Consider the following 16,738-nt stretch of genomic DNA (forward strand, 5'->3'; position numbering starts at 1 on the left):
AGAGCGAGCTGTATGATATCACTGGTTTGGGCTGTAGTAAGCTGTCGCAACCCTAATGAGATAGAATAAACTTTCCAGAAAGCACAGCAACTGCTGGGGCCTGGGCAGGCTCAGCGCTCAGGGCCAATTGCGATGACACAAAACGGGGGAAGCTAACTTTCATCCGACACTCCGACGTATCATGAGTGTGGTATTATAATGAGCTCATGGAGTAGTAATGCTGATATATAACCACATCCTTGTGTAGCGAGATGCTTCGAGCCTTCGATGAGACTTCTGTCACGCAATGGACTCGAAGAACGTCGGAAGAATGGATGCGTCAGTCAGCGGACCCTAGTTATCACAAACAAAATGAGAAATGCTACGCAAATGGAGCTGAGAAACCCAGTGCCCTACTGGAACTCGTGTGGAGATCAGGCTGGACAAAACAGGCTATGCTCCGAAAGCACTGCTAAATGTGAGAACAGAAGATCCGGAGGCCAGGGAGAATCGACGGTTGGTGATGGATGAATGAATGATGGCATGCGGCCGGGTACGCCTAATTCAAGTGTTGGGGTGGCCGGTGGAGAACGTGTGATGCGTATCGTCATCGAAGATACGGGACCAGCGGGACCATCGGAAAAATCCGAGGACTGGTCCAACGGTTCGTGTTAGACCTTCGGAAGTACTGCGGCCTCCATTGCACAGCGTCTTTGGTCAAGTTATAATCACTCAACGAACGTTTTGTTCACATCCAACACAGTTGCAGTTCCGACAACATCCACAATAATGTCCACGCATCCTTCTCCAGACCCATTTCAACGTAGGCACTTCATCTTTCTTTGACTTTTATATAAAAACCTGACATTCGTTGACAGCCATGACCATGTCGCCATCTTCTAGTGTGCAACATTCACCCCCTGTTGATCTCAGACGTATGACGTCCAATTCGACACTGCTTAACCCCCCAAAAGATTCAACTAGGGAGCACAGACTATCAACGCATCCTTCTCAGCACTTGAATACAAGGTTGGGCTCTCGCTCACCCTCTTCAATTCCTTCATCGCCGACATCTGCGTAAGCCACTCCACTTTCATCAAATACTCACACTTACATTTATCGCCACCACAGCCACTCATCGTCATCCGCAATTTTCGAGCGTGATATTGAGCCTATGCACCCTCCATCTCCCCCATCTCACCCGAATCCCCATCGCATTGCACGCGCAAAAGGCACTGAGCAACTCGAACACAGTGTACCTTCTGTGCTCGACAGTGCTGCTTCCATTCTCGCAGCCTCTTCTCCCATGGAAGAAGATCACATTTCTGTCGTTAGTCCTTCGCGAGATCGTGATCGCCTCACTGCCAGCGGTTTTGCTAGCCCAATCGGTAGCTTGAGAAGCAGGAGCCCAAGTCCATCAGGAAGGACGAGCTTGTTACTCAGCATCCCGACTCAGCAGGGGCCCGTCACCCCCCCTAAATATTTCTACACCGGGTGTGGGAGCGGGCAGTCCGCAGCGACTGAGCATCCAGACCAGCCCACTCGCTTTTCCCTCGAAACAGGGTACGAGTAGCAAGGCCTCTTCCCCACCTTCTATCAACACGCCTGCATCTGTATATTACTCAACGCTTTCATCAGTCGAACCGTCACCTACGACCACGACTATGGAGCATCCCCCTGCAGTGCTCCCTCCTAACGCCATGTCAACACTCTCACCTTCATCGACCTACACATCTTCACCTTATTCGCGTCCCATCACTATCTCCCACCCCCCGTCCCCGACGCACGGTCCCACTAAGCGTCTCTCGTTCATGAGTTACGCCGATCTGCTCGCATCGACACCCGCATCAATGGTTCCGCTGTCATCATTTACCAGCTGTGCAACTCCCGACCCGCCACCTCACATTCCAGGTGTCGAAGGGTACGCGCTCAACCAACACGATGCTGCTAGTCTAAGCGGTCGTGAGCGTGACAGCATCGCCCTACTCGATGACGTCGGTGGCGAGTGGGAGCGCGAGGGTCTCGGACGAGGCCTCGAAGAGAGATTGGAGGCCTTGATGATCGTCCCTGGTAGAGCATAAATCTGGAGGCGCTGAAGTCAAACAGTCCCGCCTTTTGTGACTTGCTCGCTGCGAATCCAACATGAAACTAATGATATCTTACGATTTCACGCTGTATTAATCCGTCCTTCGTTCTATGCATATCTTTCGCTATTTCTATTTCTATTCCTATTCCTATTCCCGCCCTCGATACCGGCTACCTACTCCGTTGTTTTCCGCGACGTCGAGTCAATAAAATATCTATGTAAGATCGTCTTATTTCGTTACTTATGATATGATCGATTTCTTCGCATTTGGATACTATGACTGAGGGATACTTTACTCTTTTGCGCAGATTTCCCTTGATGTTTAGTGTCGGGTATTCGTATGTTGATACGATGCAATGATTCAGACAGTTGTTGTCAAGTTACTTGATATTTCGTCGCACGAGTCCCCAATAAGTCAAGAAAATGCATTTATTATGTACAATGTAGAACAGCGACTGAATCTGAGTCATTTAGAAGTAGACTCGTAGAAAGAACGACACTACTGAGTGTCCAATTGGAGGAGTAATCACTAGAACACCTGCACCCTTGCAGAACCCCTGAACCCAGCACTAATATTCAAGACTCATCCGCTTTTTGAGGTCCTTTACCACTTGTGGCGTGAACAACGCGGACGCATAGGTTCGATAAATGGTGGTAGAATGGTGAACCCAGAATCGACACCAAATGACAAGCGCCAAGGAAAGCAAATGTTATGCTCAGATAAAGTTGGACAGTTTTGGAGTGAGATGCGAAACCCGTGAGCACGATGGCTCATGATGAACTGTGAGTCGTGAACACGTATTACGAGGTGAACGGCCTACCTATGAGCAAAAGTACCACTGATATGGTGAAGATAATGATTGGCACTACCAAACCAAAGAGGTGCCAGAATATTCTCCAGCGCCTCTCAATTATGATCTGTGATGAGGTCAACTCTGACCTGCCACCCTGACAATGGACAATACGTACTTCTGCAGTACTACGTTGTTGAAAAAGGAATCCAGAGGCAGATACCTTCAGCTGGAACAATAGCCCAAACAACGAGAAGACAAGCGACTCCGCCAAACAGGCGTAAGATGCATGAGATGAGTAGTCGACATCATCCACAAGTGGTGGTTTTGAGGAGATAAAAACCGCCGCAGTGGTAAGCACGAGTCCTTGCTACGCAAGAACACATTGATGCGACCAATTTGAATGAATAATGCCCATCGTCGACTTACCGCAGTGCTCATTTGATTGAGCTGGGTCATATATTGACGATGCAACTCCTCCCAGTTGTTTCCTTCTTTCAGGAGGTCGTACAACCAGTGCAGATCGCTGCGCCAGGTGAATACGAGGCAGCACATTTTGGAGATATACCGCGAAATAAAGGATTCTGGAGCATTCCATTTGGGTGGAAATTTGTCGAAAAAGCTCTCATCTGAGGCAGTGTGTAGCCGTGATGACTGTGAGTATCCACTGGTAACTCGAATATTCTGACTTGGGCTGAACGTGAGTAGCAGTAGGAGGGCAACAGACTTATCTGAGTCAGAAACCATCATGATCGCGAGGATATATAAGCTATGTAAAGGGTTCATGCTGCCTCATGTTGACCGCACCTGAAATCTGATGGCACAACGCTACTTCGTTTCAGTCTTGCAGCGCAGAAAACTCGAATGCACGTGTAACTTACCTCAGTCATATGAGCGCCAATAGTTTTAGGAGGAACGGCAAATGCAGCTGTATGACTTCACAGCACTACGATTCTGCCCCAAGCATCTCTGAAGGGACAGGCAATGTTTTAGAGGGGATAAACTATGTTCATAAGATGAGTGCCTTGTGAACTTGGAAATTTCCTGTAAGTACTAGCCTTAGTTCGATTCGGGAACGTAATCGACACGCACCGTGCAAGCAAGGCTCGATTCCCGGCCCTGAACGCTACATAAAAAGTCAAAGTGGGATCACCTATCGTCAATTGGGGGATTGCTGAAGTGCCGGCTAGAAGCGCCAGCGCTATTTTCCTGGGACCTGGACAAGAATTTCGGAAGTTACGCGCCAAACTGAACCGAACACGTGAATCTGATCGAGATTATAATGTATGTATACGAGTGAAGGGATGGAAGAAATATACGGCGCAAAGGCATGCTAATGGCATGTACATTCGGATGCAGCGACAAAATTCTCAGGGACAAAAAATAAGGACCTAAAAGAGGCTGAATGAAGCGACAGAACCCTTTCGTCCTGTATTCTCGACGTTTGTCACGGCGAACACCCCGCCATGCAGCTGCCCCAAAGTTTTGAAATGAGGGTAAAAGCACGATGGACAGTAGGTTGGCATCGACGGTCGCATACGAGTTAGAAGTGACTATGATATGCACTCGGTGATCACAACGCCTGAAAACATAAAGCTATCAGTGTTCAAGCGAACAATCAAAATCGCGATTCGCACCTGCTAAGGGCCGACCTAAAGAAGCATGGTAGATGATACTGGCAGGCGCTAAGAGAACGAACTCAAGTGAGTTCTATAGTACATCAGTAAGGAATGTGTTGGCTATGCTAAGATATGACTTACCCCTAGTCGAGTATGAGAGACTGGGGGAAACTAGTGGCGAAAGTATCGTACGTCACGTGAGACTAATACCTAAGTCCGCTGGCGTTGAGCGAGCGTCTGAGTTATGTAAACGAAAACTTGAAAGATACTATGTACTATGTGACGTTGGCGAGTTGATTTCCAACAAAGTATTGAAGAGAACAGCCAGCATCCAGCGTTTCCCTTGAAGTTCCTGTGTCTCATAGGTCCATTTACTAAGAATATGTATTTTCAGAGGGGGTTACTCACAGAGACAAACAACTGCAGGAATAGCCCGTACGTACAAAGTGAAGATGAGCGACTCAGACGAACATGCGTATGGAATATCCGCAGTATAATTCAGGATAGGAAACACAGCCTGTAAGATGGCGTTGAAGCTGCGTTGTATATATACGTACACCATCATGCCCAATACGTGCACTACAATGCCAAGCGTACAGCTGTACGTTGGTGCACAAGACCCCTTCGTTTGGGATCATAACATGCCTTTGATCAAGCGAGCACAATGCGAGTTATTTGGATAACCTCAGATTTCGTCTCACGAGTTCCCAATAGCCAAGAAATTGCATTTAGAATGTACAATGTAGAGCAGCGACTGAATCTGAGCTATTTAGACTCGTAGAACGAACGACATCACTGAATGTCCAATTGGAGGAGTAATTGATGGCTACTAGAACACCTGCTAGTATCCTTGCAGAATCTCTGAACTGACCTATAATATTCAAGGTCCGCCCGCATTTTCAGATTCTTTACCACTCCTGCCGCGAACATTGCAGACGCAGTAGTAGAATGGTGAAGCCAGAGTCGCCACCAATTGACAAGCGCCAAGGAAAGCAAATGTTATGCTCAGATAAAGTTGGACAGTTTCGGAGTGAGACGAGAACCCTGTGAGCACGATGGCTGATGAACCGTGAGTCATGAACACACATTACGAGGTGAACTGCCCACCTATGAGCAACAGCGCCACTGACATGGTAAAGGTAATGATTGGCACTGCCAAACCCAGGAGGTGCCAGAATATTCTCCAGCGCCTTTCAATTATGATCTGTGATGAGGTCAACTCTGATCTGCCACCCTGACAATGGACAATGCGTACTTCTGCAGTACTAGGTTTTTGAAAAAGAATTCCAGAGGCAGATACCTTCAGCTGGAGCAATAGCCCAAACAACGAGAAGACAAGCGACTCCGCCAAACAGGCGTAAGATGCATGAGATGTGTAGTCGACATCTTGCGCAAGTGGTGGATTTGAGGAGATAAAAACCGCCGAAGTGGCAAGCACGAGTCCTTGCTACGCAAGAACAGATTAATGTGATCAATTTGAATGAACGACGCCCATCATCGACTTACCACGGTGCTCACATGATTGAGCTGGGTCAGATATTGACGATGCAGCTCTTCCCAGTCTTTTTCTTCTTTCAAGAGGTCGTACAACGAGTGCAGATCGCTGTGCCAGGTGAACATGAGGCAGCACATTTGAAGATATGCCGCGAAATAAAGGATTTTGGAGCATTCCAGTTGGGTGGAAACTCTTTGAAAAAACTCCCATTGGCCTTGTGTAACTCTAGTGAGTGTGAGCGTTCACTAGCAACTCCAGTATTCTGGCTTGGGCTGGACATGAGCAACAGTAAGGCGGTAACCGACTGATCTGAGTCAGGAAGAATTGCGAGGATATATAGGTTTTATTCCGCCTCATGTTGGCTGGGCCTGGGACGTGATGACACAATGCCATTTAATTTTAGTCTTGCAGCACAGAAAATTCGAATGCACGTGTAGCTTACCTCTATTATATGAGCGTTAACGGTTTTAGGAGGAGCAGCAGATGTAGCTGTATGACTGCACAACACTACGATTCTGCTCAAGCATCTCTGAAGGGACGGGCAACTTTTCAGAATAAATAAATAATGCTCATAACTTGAATGCCTTGTGAACTTGAAAATTTCTCGTGCAAGACTCTGTAAGTACCAGCCTAAGTTCAATTCGGGAACGTAATTTACACGCACCGTGTAAGCAAGGCTCGATTCCCGGCCCTGAACGCTACATAAAAAGTCAAAGTGGGATCACCTATCGTCAATTGGGGGATTGCTGAAGTGCCGGCTAGAAGCGCCAACGCTATTTTCCTGGACAAGAACGGAAGTTACGCGCCAAACTGAATCAAGCACGTGAATCTGATCGAGATTATAAGGAATGTACACGAGTGAAGGGGATGGAAGCAGAAAGGCATGCTAATGGCATGTATATTCGGAGGGGGTGATAAAATCCTCAAGGACAGAAGCGCATATTTTTATCGTAAAAGAGGCTGAATGAAGCGAAACCCTTTCGTCCCGTGTTCCCAACGTTTGTTACGGCAAACACCCCACCATTGCAAGTGCCCTTTTTTTTTGAAATGGAGGCAAAAGCACGATGGACAATAGCTCAGAGCATCGGCGGTTGCACACGAGTTAGGAGTGATTGTGACATGTACCCGGTGATCATAATGTCTGAAAAAATAAAGCTATCATTGTTGAAGAGAACAATCAAAATCGCACCTGCTAAAAGTCAACTTAAAAGAGAACAGCCACCATCCAGCGTTTCCTTTTGAGTTCCTGGGTCTCATAGGTCCATTTTTACTGGGAATATGTATTTTCAGGGTGGTTGGTTACTCACAGAGACAAACAACCATATGAATAGCCCGTACGAAGCGAAGACGAGCGACTCAGACAAACATGCGTATGGAATGTCCACGGTATGATTCAGGATAGGAAATAGAGCCTGTAAGAAGGCGTCGAAGCTGCGTCGTATATATACATCATCATGCCCAACACGTGCACTACAATGCCAAGCGTACAGTTGGCGTACCTTGGTGCACAAAACCCCGTCATTTGGGATCAGGATCTCGCCCATCGCTGAGGAAAAGGATATTTGCATAATGAATTGTTGTAAAAATGAATCAGTGTTCATGAAACATGCCGAGGCTGCGGGAGTCAAGCCCCTCGTCGAGACAAGCGGGAAGGGAAACCTATCAATGCAAAATCTGCTGCCAGCGCAGACAATTACTGATGTGGGCCAAGAATTACGAATCATTGTCAAGTAAGCAAACAACCACGCACCAGTGATGTCCATTCCTCGCTGCTCAAAACAAGTATGCCGGATATGTACGGTCCTTTGCACAATGATTTAGACAAACCAAACCATTACGCAACGACTGTAATGTCCCATCGGTCACCGAGCTGTAGCGGAGCTTCCACAAAGACGTAGCGCTTAGCGATTATTTGGGTCTCATGGTGAAAAGGCGTTTGCTTGCCTCGTCGACTTAGATATTATTTCGAGTATGTACACTGTACACAGAGTGAAGATTTTGAACTCCTGACGGGAATCAAGTTGAACTTGTGAGGAGGTGGCAACAGCACTCTGCCACTGGGACACGTGACTACCCTTGTGGGATGGTTGTGCTTGGGAATGTTTCTTGATTTCATTTTCAAGTACTTTTGACGGTCTCAAGACTCAGGCTGGTGTGCTCGCAGACATCTATCTTATCATATCTTCGATACTTCAACTTTGATTTCCTCGTCCTCTCTGGTTTCACGTTTTTCACAAAGATGAGGCTTAAGCCAGAGAGGACGTGAATTTCGATGTACTTGTATGTTTTTGCTGATCGTTCTATCTACTTCATCTGATGAGTTCTTTTGATTTCTTTCTTTTCCGTTTGACGTATTTCTTCCGTTGCGTCTTTTTTGTTCGGCGTTTGCAGGTTGCTTGTTTTTTTTTTTCAATCTTCTCTTGCTGTCGCCCTTTTAAAAGCTGACCTAGTTTTGGTACTGTCCTGTTCGCCTCCACTCCACACTGTGACCTCCCTCCTATCTCCTCCGCCCATCTCGTCCTCGCCCATTCCTTCGCTCCTGACCCGTCTTTTCCGTTTTCCAATCGTTAAAGGTATGTCACGCATGTCTCTCACCTTGTATCTGTTGACAATCCATATTTCATTCTTTATTTCTTAGGACGCCCACAAACTCACTCGTTCGCATGGAATCGCTATTGTGCGTGATAATGCACGCTCCTTCGTTCTCCACTTTAAGCGACCATTTTGACTCTCGCTCGTGCCATGAAACGCGCTGTTTACAGTCCCCATTTTTCGGTTTCTCGATCTCATTAATATTGGTCTCTGCGTCTCCTTGGGACAGTTTTTTTTCACGGATGGAGGAAATTCTTCCTCCAACGAATGGTAGATTTCTCGCCGATTCTCCCTCTCCCAACCTGCTATTCGCTCCTCAAGCTCGTTGACGAGCTTGATCTATGTACTTTTGGTCGCATTTGTACTATCAGCGTGTATGTGAATTAGAAGAAAGGTTTTACTCGTAAGTAGAGCGGATTTGAAACAAGGTCAAAAGCAAGCTGTGCTAACATTTCTGTTATATCACAAGGGCAACTTGCCAACTTGCCCAAGGCGCTGTTCAATGCTGTGTTAGAAGAATCGAATAGCTATTCGATCTTTTGCGGCGTTCAAACATTCCGCGTGAGTCACTGCTTTGTGATTTTATTAACAACTTCCACTTTGATCTTATCAATATTTCCCTGGATGCATATTCCCTTTCTATGTACTTGAATTCGTGCTGAAACACTTACTACTTTGATCAATCAGATATCATCCCTCAAATCTCATTTTAGCAATGTAAGTGCTGGATGGTGGTATATCGAGCAAGAGTGCGATCGTTCACCAAGTTCCCCTCACACCCATCCTCTAATAGTATGATCCTGTTAGTATAACATACGGGGTACATAGCTCTAAAATTCTAATGGAAGGAGATGTTGAAGACTCTCGGAAAGTAGCCCGATTGGCTAGTACCATTTCAGGATGTGATATCATTGCAATTTGATCATGACATCAAGCGAGCAAAGATGCGCTGATAGGCTCATCTGATGCTAACGTTTCAGTACTCCGTCGCCGAGGCCCTGGTCTCCTTCAATTGAAATTTTAGAGTCTTCTTTGCCGTCTCAATTTTCCTTAGGTTGTGTAATTACCAAAATTGAAGCAGGCCCTATATCATTTTCGACTTTGCCCGCGGCGGTAGGAGTGACAGACAGCGCTTTCAGTCATTGCGATCCTCGACATATCAAGCAGTTTCGCTAGTGCATGGCGCCTCTCGTACTAGTATCTCCGATGAATGGCTGTGTAGTGTCAGTTTGAAAATAACTAGGGCAATTTCAATTTACTAAATTAATACTCTTAATTCGTACTTAAGTAATGCTCGCAGGTGTATCGATACGCTCCATTCGGAACTCGGCCCCGGGCAGGTACTAGTAATATAAGGCGCATACTACTGCGTATCGATATTGTCCTGATATGTCTTCCCTACTATCGGTCTCGGACATAACGAAGTTGCAGACGGTCAAGGTGAGTAAATGGTGGCTTGCATCTGCCAGTGATAAACTCAAGGTTAACATTCATGTCTGATTTAGTACGCCAATTGTGAGTGTCCGCAGATCGTCCGAAAACTGAATGGCAGCATTGACTATTGTTTTTAGTGGGCAGTCTTGCAATCCTCGTGAGTATCAAACGCATTTTCTTGTATTTTTACTTCAAATCCTTGCAGGTATTTGATTATTGCATCACTTTTTCCGAAGAGGTCGGGGAAATATTTGTCTATTCGCGAGTGTTGCTCTGATCACCCCACAGGTGCGATGGACCTGGTTCAAACCATGGGATGTACCTCGTATCATGTTCACCATTTCCCGATATTTGCCTTTCGCGGGTGTCGGTATGACTGCATATGGCGAGTGACCCACTCCGATTCTCCTTATCTTGTGTGTTGCTGATGGGCATATCTTAGACGCACTACGTGACAGCAATCAGGTAAGCTTTGATGACGAATAGTTTATACGCTAAGCTGACTGCATGGGGAAAGTGTGCCTCTACTGTGGAAGGATATAGTGAGTCTATTAATACCTGCCAAACGATTCATTTTTCAAAATTCATGCAACTTAAACAATGTGAATTTCAGTCATTCACATCATATGTATCGTTGCTGCGGAAGGTGCGCGGTCTACCTGCATGTTGAGAGCGTGGATCTCACTTTCTTGGTAGGCTTGCTGGTTATTCGGACCTGGGCATTCTGGCAAAAGAGTAAACGATTGCTGATCGTGTTATTGGTCTATATTGTGGTGCGTATTTTGCAGAGCGGAAATGATTAATGATAGCATAGATTTTTATTATTGCACAGTTGTCAGTTTCCGGCGCCATTGCCACAGACCTCATCCCTACAATGTTGATCCCAGGAGGTGAGTTCAATAGTGTTCACGAACGAAAGTCGTTCTAATATGACTGTTAGAGGAGCCCCCCCCTAGGAACCTGTTATTTCGAGAGCACGCGCAATGCTGCGATCGTATACATGTTCTTGGCGATGTTCGATAGCGGTCAGTGATTATCCAAAGCTATCTAATGGTCTTCTTACCCGCGACAACATGGCAGTGATGCTGATCCTTACTGTATATAAGAGGTTTCACGATTATAAAGACTTTCGGAGCGAAATTATAGTAACTCTATACCACGATGGCATATTTTATATGTTGTGCATCCTCGGTGCGTGGAAATAGTTGGCTCTTGAGATATTATTGGGTGACGCGTTCAAGGCAGCCGTCACACTCGCCAATGTTATCTGTGAAGGTGCACTTCCAGTACGTATCTGGTCCGTCAAATCCTACGACTCACTAACTTTCTGTTTCTTCAGAGCGCCTATAGCAATATGTTTGACACGTACGTCACCGGCTGTACTTTGATTGCTAGTTGATCTTGAGCCCACTACACTAGGCTACAGGTGGTCAGTCACAGCGTCCTGGCATCACGAATTCTCTTCCGCCTTCGAGAAAGCAACGAACGTGTCCACGCACCCTCCATGTCACTAACGACGCTAGACAGTCAGATAAAATATTTACGACCTTCGTCAATGTCGATGAGTGGGACGGGTCCTACCAGTGAAGTTTGAGGCAATGTAGGTGTATGCGGAACCATCAGCCTCTGCTAAAATTAGAAGCTTCCGCTCTTATCTAATGTATACAGTACGACTCAATTGTGATATTATAAGCCAAGGATACTGCGAGACCTGAGGAGATGAACTAAATGGTGATTCGTTCCCTTGTTTCCTCCGAGCCCGGCTGTGGTGTTAATTCTTCTCATGCGACGTCAGGATAACTCTGCCTCCTGTGCCCGAGCTCTACTCCCGATAATATCGTCTTGAAGTCAATAGCGCATGGCCTCTCATTCGACATTACCCCAGTCGTGAAACCCCAGTCATCCAAGGATCCGGAGTGGGCTGGAAAGCCCAAAGAATAAGGGGCGAATTTATGGATTCCGATCTGTACCTATGATCAGGCGGATGTGACTTCCGCGTGAAAGTCTAGCTGATAAGCCTAACTGATTTACGAAAATCCTATATAATGTCTGCAAATTTTGTGATGTAGGAGCGGCTACCTGCGGTTCCGAGCATCAGGAAAACCCTCCCTCGACAAATTATGTTAAATAACAATAAATGTCGATAATTTCTGACTATTATCAGACATTATCAGCCTTAGGAAGGTTATGGCGCATAGAAGTACTTTTTTACCCCCTCGAGAGTAATGTATAATTGTCAATAATTAGTTGATATCACAAGCAATTAGAGTGAAATTCAGAAAGAATATGTTTAATCACGAAGCGGAAATCAAGCATTTCAGACGGTGTTACAATAAAAAGAATAGCATTTGATTAAAAGATGTATACAAAGTAACTAGAAACACGGGACCAAGCTGACGGAGACCAGGGTATATGAAAACGAGTGATCAACAAATCTGGGAGCAAGCTGACGGAGACCAGGGTATATGAAAGGAGTGATCAAACAAATCTGCACTATTCGCAGATCAGCACCATACTAGAAGCTAATCCTCACCCATGCCATCAAGGTCCAGTAGCGCCAACGCCTTTCGATGCTCATCAGCCTGATTATCGCCGCCCTTTCGTTTCAAAGCCCTGCCAGTAGTGTCAATACCCAAGTCAAAGTAGCACCATGCACACTAGCAAAACTTACTGTACGGACTCATAGATGTCTGCCATCATGCAGTGAAACTTCTTAGGCACGTCCTTCTTCAGATCCTCGAGGAACTTCACATGAAACATATAAGTTTCACTGAATTGATTCCCCGTGAAGTTGAACTTCCCCGGGGAACCAAGCGTCTTCCAAAACAGGGCTGCATAGATCTTGAAAACGAGTTAGCACTGCGCAAAGAGATAAATAGAAGGACGTTACTGCTGTCGCAACCAGCGCCAGCAATGGCACAGGCATTTCGGGGTGTTTGGCTTTGTTGCCGGCAATTTCGATGAAGCGCTCTGCGAATTTGACGCCGATGGACTTCGGGCCATTGAAGATTCCAGTATGCAACAGAAAGATAACAAGTTCACCCTGGTAGGGTTTGTTTCCCCTAGGCGAGGGATTGTCATTGGACTGTTGAAGAAATAAAAGTTAGTTAGATATGTAGGAATACGATAAAGAACCCGCTTCTGAGTGCGAAGAACTTAGCGAGTGGCAAAGAATAGTACAACTTACATCAAACTTCAAAGAATATGAATACGCGTGTTGCTCCATGAGTTTTTTCGCCTTCACTGCGCTCTGGCCGAGACGGAAGTAGCCATCGATGTTGGCGCATGCAACCTCTTTCAGGTCACGGCGTAATAACGGGATGCGAGGCTCCACCTTGAGTAATTGAACATAGTTAGAAAAAAGGAAAACTGCGATGAGCATTACAAGACATACCAGGTTACCAAGCTGAGTCGCATACTGTGTGTCTTCTTGAAGACGTTGTTTGATGGCATGCGCACCACTTTTCTTGGCCACTGTAAGCAAGGACTGGAGCGCGACTTGATTTTTGTCGACGAGTTCAGGATAAGCATTGACGAAAAGGAGGTGGCCCTTGGCATCCATAATTGCATCCCGGACTACTCGGCGAGTCTCTTGATTTTGATCAAGTAGTTTCACCTTCCCAGTCTCATATTGAATGAGACAAGCAGCACTCTTGGGCGCAGGTGTGGCGGAGGTGACTGTAGTGCCTCCAATGTCACTAGAGTAGGGCTCTTCGGATCCCCCACACTGAGTAGTAGTTTCATCAGTAGGCTCAGAACCATCATTGTTGCGCCAGGTCGGAATCTTAGAAGTAATGTTCACTGGATGATCGTCACGTGAGAACTGTTTATTTCGGACTCACTTCGGCTGCTTGTTTGCGATCTCGAGCAGATTGACCAGACTGAGATTTGCTCTTGCTGCGTGATTGAACATTGTGCGGCTTCATCTTTTTGTCACCCGAGTTGGTGACAAATGAAGGGACCTTCAATATCATTGTGAGTGATGGCAACTGGCGCAGCTTAAGTAACCTATCGCTGACCTCATCGGCAAGCCTCATGGCAGTAGTCTCTTGTTCCTCGCCTTCACTCTCCTCGTCAGCATCCGAGTCTTGACCATTCTTACCGTCAACCTGTGTATCAGAGTTGAGCTCATCAGAGTTGAACAATGTACTGGCATTGACATCCAGCATCGCATATGTGCGACGAAGCTTGTGAGGTCAATACAAGCCTGTGCACTAGCATGAGTAAGTGTTAAGACCGTACTCAAGTAGTATCGGATCCGAAGGGCTTCGGCCTCAGCTCGTGCGCTGTGCCCCTTTCCCGAGTCTTGCCCCTTATTTCAGAGAGCTAAAGTATCGCGTATATAGAGTAACGGCCAATCCGGATCGGATCCGGACTAGAAACTAACAGGTGAGGACTGTCCGAAGACAGAGGCGGATATGTAGACTATAGGAATCTATCCTAAGTCTCGGAGTAGACAAGAGTAGCGTACTCAAGTCCGGATGGATAACGGAGGGACTCAGAGTCCAGACGGAATGAGTGCAATCTAAGATGATATTCGAACTGATCTACTACAGCGCATATACAAAGGTTTATATACTACGGATAGCTAACGGAATGATCAATAAGCAAAGGTGCGAGGCTATGTACGAAAGTATAAGCAAAGTCTAAGTGGAGCGTATTGGTAAGTTGGATGGATCACGAATCATGAACCAGGAATGAAGTACAAGTAAAAGCGGATTCGTAAGTGTAGCGGATCAGTAAGCATAGCGGATCAGTAAGCATAGCGGATCAGTAAGCAAAGTGGAAGTAAAGGATAACCGGTATACCGGTGTACAGGAATACCGAAAGGAGATGAACGATAGTTAGAGTTATATGAACAGGAAATGAAATAAGAATCAAAGTGGATCTGTGGACCGGACGATGGATATGTTCATCGGATCTGGATCGGATCTGAGATCCAGATCATCGGATCTGTAACCGGATATATGGTATATGACAGTATCCCCCCCTTAGGGCCGATCCCTAGAGGCACAAGAATCAGCGATCCGGAACGGATGGTATGAGTGCGAGACAATGGAGAAGCTGATGGGAGAAGTTGCTGAGTTCGGATTCTGACAGATATACGGATGCCAAAGCGTCGCAGGGTGTTCCTTCCTTTCCCTACTTTTTCACTACCACTAGCTTATCTCAACCATGACTGATAACGGATCCGGCTCTAAGAAGACCGCTAAGCAGACTCTGGCGGATATCCAGGCCGCGCTGGCTGCTGCTGAGGCCGAGGTTCGGAAGGAGGAAGAGGCTGAAAAGCTGAAGCAACAAGCGGAAGAGGCGGAACGGAAGCGCTTGGCAGGGATTAAGAAGATTGAACGGGCTGAGGCCCGAAGGGAAGCGGAGGAGGCTAGGCGCAGGGCTATAGTAGCGGAAATGGTGAGTTATGACTTGTTCTATCGGATCCGTCCCTTATCGGATCCGTAGTCTCGCGCCATCTCAGCGGATAAGGATGGGGCTTGTACCCGCTGCGCTAAGAAGGGTCGGGCCTGTCTGTGGTCCGATGCGGATAGCAATTCCTTGGTAAGTCATCCTTGAATCTTCGGATCCGTGACTCTTAACATTCGGATAGATCAAGGCTTGTAACGCGTGCCGGAAGGACAAGGCTCCTTGTCCCGGACGACCTGGAACCGTTACGGATTCCAAGTCTAAGAAGAGGCAGCGCGCTGCTGAGAACCCATCTCCGAGAGGCAAGGGTAAGAAGCGCCAGCAGAGTCCGACTCCGGATCCGGATATGAAGACGGTAGTAGCGGATGAGGTGGAAGTGGAGTATGATGATCAGGCCTGGGTCGCGGCCGCTAATAGCATTGTAGCGGAACTGGCTCGGACCAACGGATTGCTCCAGCAGAGCATCGGAGCGGCGGAAGGGAGTAGGACTGCTATAGAGCGGATGAATACTAACTTGGAGGCGTTTTTGGAGCAGCAGAGGGAGTTCCAGACCATCCTTCTTGAGGGGATCCGGAATGGAATCCGGATTACAGAGGCGGCTCGTTCTGAGGCCACTGACAAGGACGTTGATGAATCCGGATCCGGATCGGGTGGGGACATGGAGATGGATGGCTGAGGATTTTCGGATCTGCCTTCTCTGCTACTAATGTACTTGTATATCCGCTTTGTATATTCATTGTATAGCAATAGGACCGGGTTTGTCTGGATATGCAGTGTGGAAATCCGAGACTAGATCGGACGCGTTTCCGAGTTCCGTGGCTAGTAGCCATGAAGTCTCTTCGTCTGTTCCTTCGTATCCGGACCATCGGACGAGGTATAAGAGTTGGCATTGTCTTCTACGACGGTCCAGCTTAGAGTCTAGGATTTCGGATATCTCATATTCTGGTTCTCCGTCGACTTCGACCGGAGGTGGAGGAGGCTGGATCCGATTGGGAATTGTGTTCGGAACGGATGGTTCTAGCTGTGAGACATGGAAGACGGGGTGGACGGATTTCATGGATTCGGGAAGTCGGATGGTAAAGGAATGGGTACCCGGACGGGATATGACTTCAAACGGACCTAGATTCTTTTCCGAGAGTTTCTTAGACGGACGAGTGGACCGGAAGTACTTAGCCTTGACAAAGACTTGGTCTCCGATATTGATATCCGGAGCAGGTTTCCGTTTAGCGTCCGCAGGTCCTTGATATCTTTCTTGGGCGTGAGCCATTTCTTCTCTAAGGAATTGGTGAAGGTCGTCGAGGTCTATAGCATAGTCGCGAGCGCG

General features: G+C 46.9%; 6 protein-coding genes across 6 annotated transcripts; 3 read left to right on the forward strand and 3 right to left on the reverse strand.

Moving 5' to 3' along the window:
- The first annotated feature begins 632 nt into the window (after positions 1 to 632).
- DFJ58DRAFT_815508 (uncharacterized protein) lies at positions 633 to 2,448 on the forward strand. The gene is made up of 4 exons (XM_041391708.1): positions 633 to 802; positions 858 to 1,056; positions 1,111 to 1,413; positions 1,439 to 2,448. Exons 1-4 carry the CDS (start codon positions 769 to 771, stop codon positions 2,058 to 2,060), a joined length of 1,158 nt encoding a protein of 385 aa, XP_041237697.1. The 5' UTR covers positions 633 to 768; the 3' UTR covers positions 2,061 to 2,448.
- Positions 2,449 to 2,641: 193 nt separating this feature from the next.
- Positions 2,642 to 3,949, reverse strand: DFJ58DRAFT_749447 (uncharacterized protein; the record flags this gene model as incomplete). The annotated part of the gene is made up of 5 exons (XM_041387655.1): positions 3,738 to 3,949; positions 3,286 to 3,684; positions 3,035 to 3,226; positions 2,887 to 2,983; positions 2,642 to 2,835 (listed from the first exon to the last, which is right to left on the reverse strand). Exons 2-5 carry the CDS (start codon positions 3,640 to 3,642, stop codon positions 2,642 to 2,644), a joined length of 840 nt encoding a protein of 279 aa, XP_041237698.1. The 5' UTR covers positions 3,643 to 3,684; positions 3,738 to 3,949.
- A 1,241-nt stretch (positions 3,950 to 5,190) lies between these two features.
- Positions 5,191 to 6,095, reverse strand: DFJ58DRAFT_749448 (uncharacterized protein; the record flags this gene model as incomplete). Its single annotated transcript, XM_041387656.1, has 4 exons — positions 5,191 to 5,534; positions 5,583 to 5,679; positions 5,731 to 5,922; positions 5,982 to 6,095. 4 exons carry the CDS (start codon positions 6,093 to 6,095, stop codon positions 5,356 to 5,358), a joined length of 582 nt encoding a protein of 193 aa, XP_041237699.1. The 3' UTR covers positions 5,191 to 5,355.
- A 2,007-nt stretch (positions 6,096 to 8,102) lies between these two features.
- DFJ58DRAFT_815527 (uncharacterized protein) lies at positions 8,103 to 9,050 on the forward strand. The gene is made up of 5 exons (XM_041391709.1): positions 8,103 to 8,321; positions 8,362 to 8,543; positions 8,609 to 8,647; positions 8,733 to 8,965; positions 9,032 to 9,050. Exons 1-4 carry the CDS (start codon positions 8,287 to 8,289, stop codon positions 8,834 to 8,836), a joined length of 360 nt encoding a protein of 119 aa, XP_041237700.1. The 5' UTR covers positions 8,103 to 8,286; the 3' UTR covers positions 8,837 to 8,965; positions 9,032 to 9,050.
- Positions 9,051 to 9,887: 837 nt separating this feature from the next.
- On the forward strand, positions 9,888 to 11,689 carry DFJ58DRAFT_815530 (uncharacterized protein). The gene is made up of 12 exons (XM_041391710.1): positions 9,888 to 10,006; positions 10,235 to 10,381; positions 10,439 to 10,461; positions 10,514 to 10,538; positions 10,610 to 10,642; positions 10,693 to 10,769; positions 10,829 to 10,886; positions 10,953 to 11,021; positions 11,077 to 11,187; positions 11,242 to 11,282; positions 11,336 to 11,361; positions 11,416 to 11,689. Exons 1-12 carry the CDS (start codon positions 9,952 to 9,954, stop codon positions 11,588 to 11,590), a joined length of 840 nt encoding a protein of 279 aa, XP_041237701.1. The 5' UTR covers positions 9,888 to 9,951; the 3' UTR covers positions 11,591 to 11,689.
- An 816-nt stretch (positions 11,690 to 12,505) lies between these two features.
- On the reverse strand, positions 12,506 to 14,165 carry DFJ58DRAFT_862885 (uncharacterized protein; the record flags this gene model as incomplete). Its single annotated transcript, XM_041394084.1, has 7 exons — positions 12,506 to 12,609; positions 12,668 to 12,837; positions 12,887 to 13,081; positions 13,184 to 13,330; positions 13,391 to 13,780; positions 13,839 to 13,958; positions 14,016 to 14,165. The coding sequence occupies 7 exons, from the start codon at positions 14,163 to 14,165 to the stop codon at positions 12,519 to 12,521; spliced, it is 1,263 nt and encodes a 420-aa protein (XP_041237702.1). The 3' UTR covers positions 12,506 to 12,518.
- Between the last annotated feature and the right edge of the window lie 2,573 nt (positions 14,166 to 16,738).

Source organism: Suillus subalutaceus (genome assembly GCF_016647625.1).
Source record: "Suillus subalutaceus strain FC151 chromosome Unknown DFJ58scaffold_171, whole genome shotgun sequence".
NCBI classification, from domain to species: domain Eukaryota; kingdom Fungi; phylum Basidiomycota; class Agaricomycetes; order Boletales; family Suillaceae; genus Suillus; species Suillus subalutaceus.

What these genes read in the sequence shown, in the direction of transcription:
- DFJ58DRAFT_815508 (XM_041391708.1), top strand. Translation starts at nt 769, where the DNA reads ATGTCCACGCATCCTTCTCCAGACCCATTTCAAC. An exon ending in CCTTCATCGCCGACATCTGC is followed by an intron (nt 1,057 to 1,110) that starts GTAAGCCACTCC and finishes TCGCCACCACAG; the next exon opens with CCACTCATCGTCATCCGCAA. An exon ending in CCATCAGGAAGGACGAGCTT is followed by an intron (nt 1,414 to 1,438) that starts GTTACTCAGCAT and finishes CCGACTCAGCAG; the next exon opens with GGGCCCGTCACCCCCCCTAA.
- DFJ58DRAFT_815527 (XM_041391709.1), top strand. Translation starts at nt 8,287, where the DNA reads ATGAGTTCTTTTGATTTCTTTCTTTTCCGTTTGAC. An exon ending in TTCTTTCTTTTCCGTTTGAC is followed by an intron (nt 8,322 to 8,361) that starts GTATTTCTTCCG and finishes CGGCGTTTGCAG; the next exon opens with GTTGCTTGTTTTTTTTTTTC. An exon ending in GTTCGCATGGAATCGCTATT is followed by an intron (nt 8,648 to 8,732) that starts GTGCGTGATAAT and finishes CGCTGTTTACAG; the next exon opens with TCCCCATTTTTCGGTTTCTC.
- DFJ58DRAFT_815530 (XM_041391710.1), top strand. Translation starts at nt 9,952, where the DNA reads ATGTCTTCCCTACTATCGGTCTCGGACATAACGAAGTTGCAGACGGTC. An exon ending in GTTGCAGACGGTCAAGGTGA is followed by an intron (nt 10,007 to 10,234) that starts GTAAATGGTGGC and finishes TTTTCCGAAGAG; the next exon opens with GTCGGGGAAATATTTGTCTA. An exon ending in CACTACGTGACAGCAATCAG is followed by an intron (nt 10,462 to 10,513) that starts GTAAGCTTTGAT and finishes GCATGGGGAAAG; the next exon opens with TGTGCCTCTACTGTGGAAGG.